This window comes from Sylvia atricapilla, chromosome 11 (genome assembly GCF_009819655.1).
Source record: "Sylvia atricapilla isolate bSylAtr1 chromosome 11, bSylAtr1.pri, whole genome shotgun sequence".
In the NCBI taxonomy this organism is placed as follows: Eukaryota; Metazoa; Chordata; class Aves; order Passeriformes; family Sylviidae; genus Sylvia; species Sylvia atricapilla.
In genome coordinates, this window is record NC_089150.1 from 19862944 (window position 1) to 19881253 (window position 18310).

Sequence of the window (18310 nt, forward strand, 5' to 3'; positions counted from 1 at the left end):
GCATCCTCATAAAAGGGAGATTTTATCCTCTGCTGCACACCCAAGGTGTATATCAGAGTGTACAGAACATAGTGTTTAAGGAAACCAAATAACAGGAGATTTTTTTGTTGGAAGTATGGGGCTTGGTGGAAAAGACAGTGTTGTTAGATGATGCTTAGATTCAAGGCAATGTGTTCAAACACAGAAGGTATTTGCAGACATACTCAAAGATATTACACATAAATCTTCACTGTTGTAGAAACGTGACCCCAAAGATTGCTCATAACCTCTAAATCAGCTAAAGAGCTGACAGATGCTTTTTCTCATTCACAAACTTCCTTCCTTTTACATTTCCTCCCCGTTATGCTGAGTCTATACATTTTACAGCTCTTTCTCTGTCAGAGAGGAATTAAGTGTAGGCCTTCAATAGAACTTCTGACTCACCTCACTGATGACAATAAAAGAGTAACACAGGTAGCAATTCCTGTCTTGGAAATCTTACGGCACACACAGAGAAGAGGAGCAGTTTCTGGGCTGTGCAGGGCATGTTGCAGCTTCCTTCAGGTTTGGGTGCAGCACTGCCAACACTGCAATCCACCAACACCTCTACCTTTCACTTGGAGTTGGACTTGAGGATCCCTGTGGGATCAGGAATATTCTGTGATGGGGATGCAGCTTGGCTTAGCTGGGGCTGCATGTGGGGCTGCTCAACCACAACAGAACATGAGTCTAAAATACACAACTTGGGTAACTCTTGGTCATCTGTAGGCTCTCCGTCATGGCAAAGTTCACAGATCTTTCCACAGTGGAAAAGTGTCTTTTAGGAGAGGGCTAGAAGCCCAGTTCCTGAAAACAAGGGGCACCATTTTGTGCAATGAAAAATGTGATATCGTGCGAAGACAGGTTTTGAAAATCTCAACCAAAGACAGTGAGAAATGGTCTTGTGCAACATGCTGCACTGTGGTAGGAAAACGTGGAATACTTTTCTTCTAGGCTAACCTGATCAAGAACATGTTAATGACTTTTTAATAACAAAACAAAACAAAACAAAACAAAACAAAAAAGAATCCGAGTTTGCATTGCATTGTCATCATTTGGGACAGGTTCCATTAAGTCCAAGTAATCCTCTGTTCTCTCTCACTTCTCAAGGCATTAATGACTAGTATTAAAAGGAGACTATCAGCTGTAAGGTTCCACTCTCTCAAATCTAAAAGTATTAAAATCAGCTCCTTCTTGAAACCAGTTTCTACCACTGGTATCTTCTAAACAAGACTCACAGAGTAAAACAAAAGAAAGAAAAATATAAACAGAAAAAATGAACTTCCTTTCATGAATCCAAGAACAGCTGAGATTATCTAACATTTAACACCTCGAGAAAAGGTAACTTTGAAGCATGAGAATCATCCCAGACACCTCTAGAATTGAAATTCAACAGATGATTCACAGCACATTACAATGATGAAGAACGACACAGAAAGAAAAAGATAATCTTATTCCTGATTAAGAACACAGAGTGATGTTAGATTGAGAGAAAACCTATTCTTAGGCTGCAACACGACCAGAGGGTCAGGGATTTCTGCAGGCCTGTTGTCTGTACTCAGATCTCTGGGAACTGCAGCTGGATCAGGAACACCACTGTCCCTCTCGTTTGAAGGATGACTTCCTGAGCACAGCCCCCAGACAAGCAGGGAAACCCTGCCTCTGGTACTGTCTTTAAAGGCAGGACAGCTTCCAACTGAATCATCCATTCCTTCCCATGGGTGTACCCCTAGAATTCTGTGCAGGCACTGACATGGCCTGTCCCAGCCTGACCATGACAACTGAAGGATGTCTCCTGTAACCATTCCTACTCCAGGCTACTAAAAATCATCCCTGCACTCGAGCTAAATCCAGTTCAGGGTCCAGCTGCCAGTGCCATTTCTAACCCTCCGTATGATCTGACATGGAGCTGGGTCCATTCTGCCATTGAAGGTGGGGAGTGAAAATTAAATTGAAAATAAACTGTGAAGGCTCCTGTAGTGCAGAGTCAGGGCTGGCTGCAAACATTCCCTGTGACAGAAAACCCACCAGCTCTGCATCCTTGCTGCCCTTGCCTTGTGTGAGGATGACTGCAAAGGTCATGGATGTATTAACAAACAGAAGGAAGTTGGTTTTCTTTTTCTGTGTTCATGGCACATCCACCCCATCGTTGTTAATCTGGTGAGTTTTAGGGGTGACTGGGATTTTTTGGACTAAATAATGCAAGCATCCCTCAAAACAAGCTTAGGATTCTTTTTCTATACCCCGTATGTAGCTGCTGATGTGAATGGAAGTCAGATCAAAACTGTGGCATTTTGTTTGTGCTTGCACAGCAGAGGGCAACTGGGAATTGTGCCCTTTGTTTATAAGCACAAGTTTAACTGGGATGACATTGAACTACTGAAAGAATCTGATTAACAGATATAATACATCAATTTCCTGTAGTAAAGACTATCAAAGCCATCATTCTCGTTTTCTGCTTCTCTCACAGGGACCAAATGGTTTCATTTTTTTTATCATACCAAAGCTTGTCTTTTTTACTTTATTTTATATTAAAGACATCTCTACAATTATTTCATGAGAAGGATTCTAGTCTTTTGTCTATTGTAAGGAAGCAAAAGGATTTATTTAGCTAAATTTGCATTCCCCTTTAACGTAATACTGGGGCTTTGTGCTACAGTGGATTAAAGCAGCATCTGTTCTTCTCTGGAAACCTGGAGACAAATCACAGCAGTGCAGTGAAGTTGCCATCTCTGTCTGTACCCTAAATGGAACCTAAATAAAATTCAAATGGATTCCCAGAAGACACAAGAAGGACTATGTAAGTAAAATATTTTTGATTAATATGCCTTGCTAAAGAAGTCCATGGTCGGTAACTGTTTTCGCATAAGAAAGATGCATGAATTAAACAAATCCTGTATTTACATAATTTGGACATAAAATGGCAATATACAAGATACTAAAAGTGAACTTCCAAACACAGGGCTGATTCTGCTCTGGTAACTACACAGCCTTCTGAGGCAGCAGAAAGAAAGCAGCAAGCTCAGGAATATGAATTTGGCTTGTGGCCCATACCCTGTTTAAATACAAATGACATCTAAACAAAGCACGGTTCACAAAAGCAATGCACCAACACACACTTTTCCCCCCTAACTCAGGAGCCATGTCCTCATAATTCCAGTTGCTCTGTTGATCAGGCAGTGCCTGGGTTAGGGGCACATCCTCACAAATTCAATGTAACAAACAGAGCAATCAGGGCTCCACCTTGGTTACAGTTTCTGAGGTCTCCTGCCGTTCTGTTATTAAATAAACATAAAAAGAAATAATTGATTGACAGCTGCTGTGATTAAAACATGCCTCACTCTGAAATTAATGATAAAATTACCACTGGGTCTAACAGAGGTCTAAATGCTGAAAGAGCAAAAAACAAGCATCCTGAAAGACCTTTATGAAGTATGGTAAATCCTTGCAATGAAAAGGTACAACAACCCAGACTTGGGCTGTGGCGCTTCACAGTTTTTCACAAAAATTCAATATTCAAAACTACAGTACCTTAAACCCTCCTTTGCACCTCTCAGAATCCTGAAGGAACTGGAAGCCTCATGGCTCATTCAGAAAGCAACTCCTCCCTTCCAGTGCAGAGTCCCAAGGTTTTGCTGGACTTTGGAGACCAGTGGTGTCAAACACCAAGGAACACAACTGAAATATGTGAGCAGCTGTTTAATACCTACAGGTAACGTCCACAAGTGCTGGCATCCACCACCAGAGCACTGACTGCCCCCAGGCCAGCTTTTATTTTATTATTCAGCTCCTTCTCACTGGTGCTCAGGGCAGGGCATGGTTTGCAGGCATCGTTAGAGCAATCACCCAAGGGTGCTAATCAGCTACACCATGATGAGATTTGCCTCTTCACAGAGCTGGAGCCTTGAACTGACATCTTCAGATTCCAGGGAAAACATCATCAGTATAAAGGTAAACTGCTGTTTCAAAGGAGTTGTTCCACCCAAAGTCTTTGTGCTGCTCTCCAGGCCCTCAAAGGCACGAAACAGTCCCTGTCTCCAAGCAATGGAAAAGTATTCTCCTCAGGATTGGGAGAAACACTTTCTACAGCCATATGAACAGATTCTCTTGAAAGGTTTTTCATTTTGCAAACATGAAATGGTTACAGGGTGAGAAAACCCATGTAAGGCCATGAAATCCTAAAAAGTCACTTCCCATTTCTCCAGAGGAACACCGGGCAAGCCACTGGTGAAGGCACCTTCTCCAGCAGAGAAGGGCTCCTTGCCCAGCAGGCACTCCCTGGATCCAGTCCATACAACCTTCCAAGACTCTAACAGGAACAACAAACCAGAGTTACTGTTCAACTTGGTATTTGCATTTTTCAGGAGAAAAACTGAATCCTTGGGTTTCCTTGCCTGAAAGCTACAAATTATTCCATGAAACTGAACTGCAGGTTGTTTATTAACTGCACCAGGATTCCCAGAGGGCTCCTAAAGGGGCAGAGAAACTGAATGCTGTTGATACACAGAGCACTATGGTTTTCTCTGGTTAGCTCCAGATCTTGGATTACAGTACCCTGGATGATAATGAATTGTTTCAGATTGGTAGAAATAGGAAAAATAAAGGATGATGGATGACTTTCACATGGGAAACCTGAACATTGAGCTTCTATTTAACCAGGAGAAAAAAAACCCAGCTTACTGCTTTGTAACAGTGCTCTCAATATCTTTCAGGAACTAGAACAGGACATCTCAACAGCAAAACCAAATCTGGTACAAAAGTAGAAGTAAAATGGAAAATGGGTCATTTTATTCAGTAGTTCTCCCAAAGCACTCGATAGATGTAATGAATTCTGTGTTTCTATAAAGGATATCTGCCACAAGAATAGACACAGTTAAATACAATCATCCAAACTAAGTACTCAGCAATTCCTCTTTTAGCACATCAGGCAGAATAATCAAGCTTAACTGAAAGGAAGTGCATAGCAATGTGCAAATGGAGGGAAAAAAGTCTGAAACAATGATGAATAACAGAATGTTACTGTGTAATAGGCAAATCTGTCACTACAGTAACTGTTATGAATTATGTTTTTAGCAAGCCATGCAAAGGTAACATCACTTATGCAAACATTACCAACTCCGCACAGGAAACTTACATTATTCTTTTCCTAAGGGTAAAAAATGGGCTGAAGGATCATTAAATGTATGACTAAACTGTACTATGAAACACTTTTCTTTATCAAAAAACATTTTGCCTTTTTTTTCTAGAAAAGCAACTGCTGCATTCATACATAGTTACACTGAATCCAGTCACTTCCTCCTTTTATATTTTTCCACACATGCCCACACCCAATTTAAGATGTTTTCTATCTTTAGCTAAGTTAAATATTCCTTTAACAGTCGAACAGCTCAGCATCTGGCTGAATTACTCGGTGGAATAAACTTCCACGATGCATCGGAGATAAATTCATCTTGCAAGTGCACTGCAAGTGCAGGATAACTTTTTTAGTTTATCATAAATCCCCACACAGCATCACACCAGAACAAAACTCGTTTGTGCAATGGAGTTTCCAGACAGAGCTCTGTGTCGCTGTACTTTTGACACGCTTTATTTTGGTAGTTAACACCATCACTACAATAAGGACTGTCTGTGTTAACACGACAAACTCTCTGTTTCTCCCGCGTCAGTTATTCAAGTATCTGTACTTTAAAGGCCTTTGAACTAATTTTTTTTTTCCTTTTATTTTATTTTCTGGCTGAGGGCACGAGCGGCAAATGTTGATTTGAGTGTGACACACCTTGCCATGTAGCCAGGACAAGGCCAGGTCTCCGGCCGGCCGCAGACACGGGGAACAGCCTGTACCAGAGCTCTGCAGCAAACCTCACACTGCCTTGACACGAATCATGTGATTCTCGCTCTCCGCCGAAAAGCAGTGTTTACACATCGGTGTCTGGAGCGGCACACGCCAGGTCAGCTCGCAGCCTGCCGCCACAGCTCCCGATTTATGGCTCTGCCTGTCACCCACGGCCAGCACAGCGCAGAGCGGCGGGGCCGCCGGGGACGGGGATAAAGCAGGGAGGTGATTTAACCCCCGGCTCCTGCAGGGCACACGGAGCCTCCGCCTGGCCCCGCTCCCCAGCCGGGACACGGGGAACGAGCTCCCGATCGCCGCGACCCGCGGACACCGCGGGGACAACTCCCAGGGACAGCGGGGGCGATCCCGGGGATAACCCCCACAAACAGCCCCCAGGGACAACAGGGGTGACCCCAGGGACGATCCCCAGGGACAAAAGGGTGACCCGAGCGCCAGCCGGACCCCCGCATCCCATCCTCCCGCACCGCCCCACAGCGAGCCCGGGCAGCGGCGGCGCGGAGCCCTTTGTGCGGCGGCGGCGGCGCGGGGGCCACCCCCGCACCCCTCGGCAGCGCTCACCAGCTGTCCAGCTCCAGCTCCAGCAGCGACTGGGTCCGCTCCGAGCTGCAGTGCAGGCACCACATGGCCGGGCCGGAGTGTCGGGCGGGGAGCTCCGCGCCACCATAGCCGCCCCTCGGGCCGCCCCGCCCCGCGCCCGCTCCCCTCGGCCGGCGGCGGGGCAGGGAAACGGGCAGAGCGCAGGCGTGGAGGGCGGGAGTGCCGGGGAAAGGCGGCTGCCGGGGCTGCCCTCACGCCAGCAGCCCTCACACCCAGCACCGTGCCGGGGCTCTCTCGGGCCGGGCCCCAGCGGGCACGGTTCTCCAAGGGCTGCCCTCACACCCAGCACCGTGCCCAGGTTCCCTCGGGCCGGCCCCAGCGGGCACGGTTCTCCAAGGGCTGCCCTCACACCCAGCACCGTGCCGGGGCTCTCTCGGGCCGGCTCCCGCGGGCAGGGTTCTCCAAGGGCTGCCCTCACACCCAGCACCGTGCCGGGGCTCTCTCGGGCCGGGCCCCGGCGGGCACGGTTCTCCAAGGGCTCCCCTCACACCTATCACTGTGCCCGCCCGGAGGTCTCTCGGGCACGGTTCTCCAAGGGCTCCCCTCACTCCAGCAGCCCTCACGCCCATCACCGTGCCCGGCCGGGGCTCTCTCGGGCCGGGCCCCAGCGGGCACGGTTCTCCAAGGGCTGCCCTCACACCCAGCACTGTGCCCGCTCGGGGGTCTCTCGGGCATGGTTCTCCAAGGGCTCCCCTCACACCCAGCACCGTGCCGGGGCTCTCTCGGGCCGGCTCCCCCGGGCACGGTTCTCCCTTTTACACCAGCAGCCCTCACATCCCTCCCCGTGGCCGGGGCCCCTCGGAGTGGCACCGAACGGTGCCCGCCAGAGCCCGGCCCGAGGGGCCCCTGGCCCCCGACAACAAAACAGCAACACCCTCCCCACATCTTCACAGCTGTAATAACACAACAAAGCCCGCTGGGCGATTTCTGTAGTTCGGGGGAACTTGGGTGGGTTTCTGAAATCGAGTCAAAGTGTCTGCAAGTGCCGCTCAGGCGAACCGAGGGCAAGGAGGAGCGCGGCGCAAAGCTGCGCATAGGACATACCCCGTGTTTACACATCCCATGGGGGCTGCTCGCATCTTTCGGGGTGGTAAAAAAGAATCGAGGCAACTTTAGTTAACCACCCCCCTCGCCTTAAACATTTGGGATGGAGCGTGCGTTTTGCAGAGTTTCCTAAGGAAGCATTAGGCATAGATTCCAGCAAGCCTGGGTTTAACAGGCTTTCAGTGAAACTCAAACACGTTACGGAAGGACACGCCTACACCGGCTGCTTTAATAGGAATGTCACTGCAGGACTCTAACCAGAGACTATTTACGCTGCAATGCCTGCTCTCAACATCTAATGGTCATCCGGACAGCTCTTCCCCGCAGAACGTCTGGGATCCACAACCCCACGTTTTTCTGGTCCTGACTCAATGTCTCCTGCATCAAGCCTCGTCTCCACTTGTAAACAGAGACAAATCCAAAGCAGGCACAAGCCGTTCCCAAAACTTCTTCGGAAACCAGTTTCCATTTAGGAACCAAGTGCAGACAGTTTTAGCGTGGGCTGTGAAGGAGACGTATTGGAAAGGGCGGCTGGAAAGCTCTGACCTCAAAAGCAGTCACAGAATTTTCTGAAGAATGTGCTTTTCTGAAGCCACTGCAAACACAATCTTCCTTCTACAGATATGATCAAGCTGGATCAGCAAATAACCAAGCAATACAAACACATCCCATTCCAAACACTGCGTGGATAATTGTTAAAGATGGCTTTCCCCCATCAATGTCAGGCATCCAGAATTCCCGATTTAGTCTCGACCATTCTGGTATGAAGTTTTTGGGAGACCACTTCTTGCTCGAATATGTCATTAAAATTTAAAGAGGAGATTAAATGCCCAAATCATCTACACATTTAAGATCTCCCATGTATTCCAACGGGAGGAATTAAACACAGAAAAACAAATTCTTGCTGCACTACGCAGACAACATTGTGGTTTCCGAGCTGAGGCAGCCTGATGCAGTTCTTTTTGGAGGGATTTTTTGTGACTGTTTCAACATTCCAAAACCATTTTAATTCAACCATAATCAATAGTGTGCATTCAATTTCCCCTCAGGTAACAATAACTGTAATCCACACCTCACAATCCACCCTGGCTCAGTTTGTCATTTAGCAGAGATCTCTAAGTCTGTGACTTCTTATGACAAGTTTTGGTGGCACGTAGCTAAGTTTCTTTGCCATCCTGATGGCAGAGGTGCTGAACACACAGAGCTGATGCATCAGGCCCCAGATGACAGGGACAGAAGACGCTCTTCTACTAAGACAGAGCCAAATGTGGGCTCCTATAGCACTTTATTGATCTGCACTTTGCATAGGGAGCTTTGGCAGAACCAGTAGGATGTATATCCTCCATTGTTCCCTTGCTGCTATTTTGACACCTAACTAGCATTAGAGTTGCTTTAAGATATTGTAGAAATATGAAGTGCATGTAAGGAGGCCAAAAAGTAACTTTTCATACTATCCTTGTTCCTGGCAATTTGTTGGAGCATAACCAGCAGCTCAACACAAAGTGATCTTTGCTCTGTGAGATCAACTTAAGCAAAAATGAAGGAACTGGGAAATCTCTCTGAAGTGGAAGTAAACAAAGATTTTACAGCATGACTTTACAATCTCCAGACCAGCCCAGAAGTTTGAGGGAAATAATTGTGAAGCAAGTGGGCTGGCTGACCACAGGAAGAGCTTATTGTGACAGGCAGCTCACTCACTGCAGCTGCTGCTTCATTCATTTTGGACCACTGTAGCTTCCAGCCAGTTGCCCAACAAAAAGCATTCTCAAACTACAATATCTCAGCAGTGACTGACTTCCTCAGACCATTCAACCCTGCCTGCTAAAGCCAACCCTATTTTATTTCTAATACAGAAATATAATTATAACCTTAGATTAAACACCACACTGAAATTTTGGTTTATCCAGTAATTTACATAAATCACTGCTATTTAATGTGTTAATGGCTAAAACAAAGTTTATAAACCCCCAGAGTGCAAGGAACTCAATTTATAATTATGAGCACACAGCAATTTGTACAATATGCCATCTAAATCTACAGTAATTATGACCCTGCTTAAAGGGTAATTCCCAACTTAATCACATTTAATACACCATTATTTCCAAGATCTGAAAAGGCTGAAAAATAAGCATTTGTCTTGCATTTTGCCTGAATAAAAGCAAAGGGTTATACAGGCAAAAAAAAAATCCCAGCAGAAACTGCTAGGGAGTAGTTTTCTTCCTGCAGAGTATAAATACAGCCATGCAGCATTGTACAATAAACTGCATATACAGGTCAAAATACCTGTTATTTCTTTCACAGTGGGATTTGGGGGGGATATTAATGAAAAAAATATGCTAACCCATGTGGATCCTCCACTTCCTGCTTCTCATGGTGAATTCTCTGTTCCTCATGCTCTCCCTCCACCCATGCTTACCTGTACACCAAGTATTCAATTCAGAATATTGGGATAGATCAGTTTCAAGGATGTACAGCACAATCCTCTTTCACATTATTTTCTTTTGGTGCACAGTGAGAATTATCAGTGAACTGTAGTTGATCCTCTAACCAAATAAAACATCATAATGTTCCCACATGACCTGGAATTACATGGGAATTCTCAAATATGCCAGGGAATTCTTCAAGAGCTAACATGCTCCTCTACTCATCCCAGTTTTCTGTCCCCCCAAAGTGGATTTATCTTCTCTCATACACATTTCTTCATTTTCCGTGGCTCTGTACTAGATTATTTAAATTTTTAATGCCAATACACGAAAATCAGCATAAAAACAATAACTAACAACTTCAGTTCATATTTTAAACTGAACTTATAAAGCCTTTAAACAAACACATCTGGGAAAAGGCTTTATGCTGTCAGTTGCTACGGAGTAGGCAAAACAATGAATCTTTGTAGTCTTTTCTGCTCTCCAAAGAACAAATCTGAAGTCTATTTAAGGCAAAGGAAATCTTCACTGATTTCAAGGGTTTGGAGACCCAAAGTGGTACTTTTCCTCCATCTGTCTCAAAGCCCCTCACCTTTACCAAACTTAAACAAGATTATTGCTGTGTGAATGATGGGAATACTGAAGCATAAGGATTATGAACCACAGCAGGGGAAAATTAGAGTGACTTCTCTTAGTTGCCTTGCAGATCAGCAGGAGAACTAAAAGTGAAAGAGATCCATCTACATGTTCTGCTTCTTTATCCCCTCCCACAGAAGGAGATGCTATGCTCTACAGGGGCAGGAAAGATCAGTGTGTGTTGTTTGCCCTCAAAAGAAACCTTGCCAGAAAAAAGGCTGTGCTCTCCAGCAAAGTCTCTCCATACCCTGGCTAGAGGATTTGGATAAGAGCAGCAATTTTGGGAAAAAAAAAAGAAATTCCACACGACAACAAGGCTTCGAAATGCTAAGACATACTGATTTACCAAGGCTGGAGCATGCAAACTACAGCGAGTTATGAAGCACATATACAAAATCTCAGCCCTGAGAGAAACAATGCCTAAAGAGGCTTAGACTGCAGCCAAACCATTAGACCAAAGCCAGGATTCCTGACTGAAAATTCCCTGCTGTCACTGCTCTGACCTGGTTTCGTCCCTCAGAGTCGGTAGTTGATCCTACAAACCCTCACTTGTGCTAGAAGCTATTGTAAACTGTATTAGTGGTGCACTATAACACAGCCTGACTAGTTACATCCATAGCAGCAACACTGGGAAAAGTAACACCAAGCAGAGCTTTTCTGAACATGATTTAGGTGCCTCTCAGGCAGCTCTGAAATGCCGCTCACGCTGCTTCTGAGCTGATGTCTTCATCCTCTGGCCCTGCCTCTGCTCCCCATAGTGCAGCTCACAGCAAGACACAGTTTTGGTTTTCCACAAAATTAATCCATTACCAGATAACTACATTTCATTATAACACTATCGAGGGATTTCAAATTTCTCTTAACAGATCCACAGGCACACTGAACTTTTTTTTGGTACAATACCAAATACCTCCCCCTTTGAAAAGAATTCAGCAGAGGCCTTTCTGCAGCTGCCCCTGTTGCTGCCACTCACCCAGCAGTGAAACGATACCTGAGGAGCAGAAGCTGCAAGAAAGGTCAGTCAGCACTGAGCGGTGGTTCTTCAAGAGGAAACATTTCCTTTTCATAAATCCATGGGCAGAAGGACAGTGGATGCCTGGGAATCCCCCAAAGGCAGTACAGAGGCTAACAGGGAGCCAGAGAGCCCCCTTAGAAAGAAGCTCATCAGGAAGCCAAGAAACCCACTCTGTTCACCAGAAACCACAGACAGAGTAAAAGGGAAAGGGAAATCTCTAATACGAATTTGTGGGGCAATAAAAGGCAGGACTCTGTACCAGGAAGACAAGGTGAAAGCAATTTAGCTCTGCTGATAGCATTGTATGTATGGAACTCCTTTGTCCTTTCCCAGTGAAATATGTACAAGGGTGGCTCCTCCATTCTCCTCACGTGGATTCTCTGTGGAATCCAGAGTTCCCACAGCCCAGCACACACCTAAACAATTGCAGCACCAGGTCACTGGGTTCCTGTGGCTGCGTGTTTGGTGCCACTGCTGAGCAGGGGTTGTGGGCACTGAGGCCCATGGGGGTCAGGATGGAGAAATTCAGGGTGTAAGGAACACACTTTGATGCTCTAAACCAGCAGACCTCACAGAGACAAAGCTGAAACCATGGGCTCCCCCTTCCACACTGTTGCTTAGCCATAATAAAAGACTGAAAAAGTAATTGTTGCTGAATAAAATATCTTGCAATGAATTTGTATCATTGAGATTATTTAGATGATGCAGGTGGCAAATACACATTAGGTTAATGCTCTCCAACACCCTCTGTAAACCAACTGAACCCAAATCATCCTTTAAAAATATTCCATACCAGAAGGTTCCTCTGAGCTTTCTCTTTTTTCCTGCTTTCATTTCATGGCAGTAATAATGTATTTTCTGCAAAAAGCATTTCTTTGGGATTAATGGCAGCTGAGATTAACAATGCATAGTTATGCCTCATGTCATCAACATCTCAAAAGCTCTCCATCCCCAAGCAAAGCATGATTATGTTTACTTGATATTTAATGTTTTGGGATTTTTTTTCCTGTTTGAACAATTCATACATTTACTGAGATGAATGAGCTTCAATGAGCACACTGAAATCAAGCAGAAAGACACATGTATGATTTTAACACTTTTTAAACTACTATTTTCTGCTTCAAAAAAATACTGAATTATGTTTCTTTGAACACATATGTGAAAAGAATTACAAACCCCACAGATAGTGACTGAAAGCTTGGGAACACAATTACTATTTAGCATTAAAGTAAACACTGGAATGTTGCTGCTTTAGATTCTGCACAGAACTGTGTCTCCAGCAGCATTTGTGACAACTGGCTCAGGATAATGTGCTGCTCTCCGAGGTCATGTGTGCAGTGCATACCATGCAGGACATATTTTCCATCAGTGCCTTTCTGCGGGCACCATTCGAAACCAAGGAATTTTTCTACTTGAAGCTCAGACTGTGTTACAGTTGTTTATTTTGATAGCAACCACCAAGTTTAAACTGTCAGTCAAATGACAAGCATCACTGCAATTCCCATACATAAATAATAATTTTTAAAAATTAACCGAGTCCAATTGTAAGGTAAAGAAATCACTTTTTCACTAACTGCGTATTTAAACACATGGGTAAGAAGACGGTTATAAGGGAGGTCTTATTATTTACCTAATAAAGTTAGATTTAAAGGCATTTAATGAATATATTTCATGGTTTCTGTATCAGTGCATGGCTGTGCAATGCCACTACTTTTATATCCAGAAAATATTTATCTGCACTCCCATTTTGTCAAATCCATCAGCATTGAGATACACTGCAGTACTCAGATAGAAGACTTGATTAAAATTCAGGAATATTTACAGACACTTCTTTTGGATCCCTCAGCTGATCCTGCAGGCGACTGTGCCACCACCAGTGTCCCTTTCCACAAAATGCAGCAGAGTGCAAAGGGTGGTCACCATGGAAAACCAAAGCAACAAATCCACATTCCCCAGCAGTGATCATGCAGCAAAATGAGTTCTGGGCGAAGGTTACCCTCTACAGACACAGAACACGGAACAGCTGCGTGTGTGTGACACCACTGTGCCAACAGAGCTCAGCCTCCTCTCACTGACTTCTCTCCATGGACCCCACGAGGTGTGGGGTAAGGTACCTGTACATAAACCAAAGCATATTTTAAATCACTGCCTTCAAAAGGCAAAAATGGCAAAAGAAATCGCATTTCTCACACGCAAAACAGGAAGGTTATTTTGCAATGAACCATAGCACTGAAGTGAAAATTCACTTTTAACTTTTGTTTGACCTTTTATCCTGTCACAGAAAAATGTGATGAATTAAGTCTCATCTAAATCTTAGACAAAAAGAAAGTGAAAATCCATTATGTTAATTAATTACACGGTACAATTAAGGGCAGGTATCCTTTCAAATGCAAACAGTTAATTTACAACTAGAACCACCCCAGGTGTCCCAGGAAAATCTGCTAACCAATCTGGAGATCAGGAACAGGAAGTAATTTGAAACGTGAATTCATTTGCTTAACGTCACATGTTCTTTGCTCCCCCCACGCCCCAGTCCAGGTACCCATGCTACAAACTCACAGTTTGTATCTTGGCAAACAAAACTACCCCGAGGCAATAAAAGAGACAAAGAATGCATTGTAAATGGATGATCTTTGGCATCCGCCAAAGATTACTCAGTGAATCAGTTTATATTAATGTTACTTATCTTCGTCAATGTGCAGGAAACACACTCTGGACTCAAAGGGACTACTCCACTCTCTCCTCCTCCTCTTCCTACTCTTCAACACACACAGGACTGCAAGAGCACTGGCAATTTAATCAATCTGTATTTCATGTTATCTGACCAGAGAGATTTCCTCCTTCTCTAGGGTAGAATTTATCCTGCTGTGCACAAAGCTCTGTGTGCCGAGAAGCCAGAAAACCGAATTACAAGAAACACTTTATTTTGTTGATGAGATTGCAGAGAGGTGAGTGGGGGCACAGCACAGCCAGTTCCTGGTACCAGCAGAGGATGATGGAGGGCAGGGATGCAGTTCCAGTCAGGGCTATTCTATGGAAACCACAGAGGAAAGCTTTCCATCCTCATGAGCCTGACAGGGGCTGCCAGCACAGATGAAGATGGAACAGGCTGTTTCAGGGACAGGGATCCATCCAGAATCCTCAGGGCATTTCTAGTACGAATGACATTTTATAGATCTGAGCTCCTATCCCAAACCAAAGTTAAAGCCAAGCTTAAGGTGTAAACTTGGCCATGGATGAGAGACCACAGCAGGGGATACCAGAGGTGACACAACCTAACACCTACTCACCAAACCCCTCCTCAGATGCTGCAGGTATTTGGCTCTTGAACAACCACGAGGATAAATTTTAGTCTTCTAATTCTCCCCTATGAATTCTCCAGCAGTGTCAGAGAACATCACCCAAATGTGCTGAACAGGCCCCTGTAACCCATTTACAGTCCCAGAGAGACACAGAGAATCCTTTACAGTGTCAAACCCCCCATCACATTCACCATGAGCATAGCTCTGAAGCCTGTAACATAAAACCAGCACACTGAGGTTTGCAACCTCACTGCAACGAAGGAAACAGTGGAGGACAAGCACTTTCGTGTTTAGTTATCAACTAAAAACCCCGGTGTTTAATTCTAGGAAGAGAAGTCTGACTTGCTAGAGAGGGAAGAAAAATGGAGATACCTGCAGCTCAACAAGAAGTGTTGGAAACCTGTTCCATTTCCTTGATTGGATCACCAGCTTGGATATTATGCCATCTTTCGTTTAAATTATGAATTGCAAAGTAATTGAAATGTGAAAGTATTGCTCAGTCAGTTTAAATTTTAATCCCAAGAAGCTCAAGCATACTTGATTTACCATTATTTTTCTTCCTCCCCAAAATACCACCAAATTCAGAGAAATTAAGAACTTTTAGTCTTGCAACTCTGAGTATCTGATCTTCTCAACTGTCAACACAAAATCCTCTAGTTTTTACAGGGAGGTGAGCACAAGATTGACTAAAATAATTGCCCAAGCAGTGGAGTGTGTCCAAACTGTATCAGTTGCTTGCTCTACAGTCATTCCAGGAACTTCTCTGCCACATCACTCCACAGGCTTTTGTTACCTACCACAATGAGTTTCAACAAGTAACTTAAAACTGGCAGCAAAGATGCACCTTTATTTACATGGTCCTCTTTCCACACGGCGTAGACAAAGCATCTCCCTGTGCTCAACAGAAATGAGATCGTTCATTTTGCTTTCAGCTTGCTTATAAAGCCAGCAGAGCCTGTCCTGATGTTCTTTAGTGATGTTTTCTTACATTTATTTTATATTAAATATCTACTTACAGCATGTTTGAGCTATTAGGGATGAAGGTATTGATAGCAGGAAGGCGTTTTGTTGTGGGGTGGGGCTTTTTAGTCATCAAATTAGCCTTCACCAATGGAGAAATACTCAAAGCATCCCTTTTTCTACTGCCCCAAAACCTCCTCCATAACCCAGAAGGAATAAAACAGCCAAGCAGTCCAAGCTGGAGTTATTTGCAATGGATTCTTTTTGAAATTCCCAGCAATCAAGTACATTTTGAACAATGTGGAAAGATCACCTGATAGACAATCCAAAACTCTTAATTTTTTTCCTGGAATGGATGCTGCCAGTGGCACCAACAGAGCCATTCCCAAGAGAGAAGGAGTTTGAAGTTCCTGCCATTATCATTCAATGCTACAGAGCTGAGAACTGCGATTTGGGGTTTGGTTAGGTCTGAAGAGAGCACTCTCACTGACACACACCAGTGCAGCAGCACAGTTGTCTGTGTCAGGGTTGCTGAGAGCAAGTTCCAGTTTAGGACTGTTGAAAAGAAGCAGCACCATTAACACCAAGGAAAGGTGATGCTTCCACCCTGTGACAGAATATTCAAGGCTGGCCTTCATCTACACCTCCCCTAAAACACAACCTTGAGAGCTCTGAGAAAAAGCTGCCTGGCCACAGGCCTGCATTTACCCTCCCTACAAGGCAAACAAATACAAGGAGAGCAAAAAAAGAATCCCAGACATTCAAAATGGAGCACGCCGAATTCAAGCCTCTCAGGCACTCGCTGACACAATATTCCAAAGACACACTTTAGAGGAGAAATCTGCTGAAAATCCCTGCATATGCTGTTTATGGCATAATGGTACAGGGGTGATGGCACATATATCCTTCAATGATTTCACTTCTAAAAATGAAAGATGAATTATTTTAAACCTGATGAAGCCCAGACACTTCTGCAAAGTTTTCAAATAAAAGTAACATTTCTGGGATGAATTTTATCATACTAAGAAAATCACCATAGAAAAATCTCAGGGATTCATTCTTTACTCAGAATAAATCCAACTGCATGCCAGATTTTCTTCATCCAGCATACAGTTTTCCTTAGAAAACTCAGCTCTGTACTAAGAGGGCTCCACATGCTCATGTCCTCACACACTCAAACTCCACAGAAAGCATTACATGAGCTCGTCTACAATTATGAGATATGAACAGCAAAAGGGAGGCAATAAGCTTTTCCAAAAAACTCAGGGGGTTGTATCTTGGAGAAGATATCCCTGCATTTATGGTCCCAGAACATGCTGACTCACATGTACAGCTGGAGCTGGCAGAACAGCATCTCCCTCGGAGGTGACAATTCCCTCTGTGTTTGTGAAGGAAGCAGAGAAGATCTGACTTTGCATGAGAGGAAAAGCAGCAGAATTCGGAACTAAAAGCAGCAAACCAGGCTGCCTGGGTGTCTGGTCACCTCAGCCAGAGCTCTGAACAGCTCTGCTAGAGGAGGGGAGTTTGGCAAAATCCCAGATGGGAAACAAACGCCTGGAGCAAGTCAGGCTCTGCGAGGGAAGCACCCGGAAACACACTGAATGACTGCATGTTCTGAGTCTGCACCATTCAAAACACAATTTAATCCATTTACCAAAGCCATTAGAACGTTTCCCTCTGGGTGAAAGACAAAGGCACAAAAAGCATCTCCTCTTGGCTAATTTCTGTGAAGTGTGGTCAGACATACTAGCATCAAGAGGCCAGACAAAAATGAGCATGAGGCTGAAATTAAGTCTTCCTGGCAGCTCTGGTAAAAGAATTTAGGATGTAATTTTTATTTGAAGTATACACTGTTAGTTGGTGCACTAGCCATGTTTTGAAAGTTTTTCTTGTCTGCACTGTTCTCTCTTTCTGAACCCCAGTGGGTTCATCAGAACCAAGGCCCCCAGACTCTCTGCTGTGCTGTCAACACAGCAGTTACATAAACCTGATCCAGTTCATTTGTTGTGCTCAAAGCCCAGCTACTGCAGCCAGTTTGGAAACAATACTAATATTCCATGGGCTGAAACAACAGGCACATCAGCTCCAAGGGAGCAGCCTGCTCAGCAACTGCCACTGCCTGCCATGGGAAGGTGGGATGGGGGGATGCTGATCTTCACCATTATTGCTCCATTTATGGCTAAAGCATAACATACATCAGGTATAAACCCCAAATCTGTGTGCAGCCCTTGGGAGCTGCTCCTAAAAAGCTGTAAATCTAAAGCTCTGTAAGTAGAAAGCAATCTCAAAAATGAGTGGAAGTTTGCTGGGGGAAACAATCTCTTAATCTGATTCTGTTTAAATGGTACAAAATAATATGGATTTTCCAATTAATTATAGTAAAATAGATAAAGATTATGATTTCCAATAAAAGGCTCAACATAGGTGTATAATTTTGGTGTGCAGCATGGAAAGGCTGCAG

The 18310-nt window shown here is 44.5% G+C and overlaps 1 protein-coding gene across 4 annotated transcripts in view; it reads right to left on the minus strand.

Annotated features, from left to right (window-relative positions):
- The window catches only part of IQSEC1 (IQ motif and Sec7 domain ArfGEF 1), a 272859-nt gene that overhangs the window by 49527 nt on the left and 205022 nt on the right, over nt 1–18310 (minus strand). The window contains exon 1 of one of the 4 annotated variants that reach the window (XM_066326973.1): nt 6431–6575. The exons of the other annotated variants lie outside the window; for them this stretch is intronic. Within the exon in view, the coding sequence (XP_066183070.1) occupies nt 6431–6495 (65 nt within the window). The 5' untranslated portion in view covers nt 6496–6575. Of the gene's footprint in view, nt 1–6430; nt 6576–18310 lie in introns of those variants that run through there. 4 annotated transcript variants of the gene reach the window in all.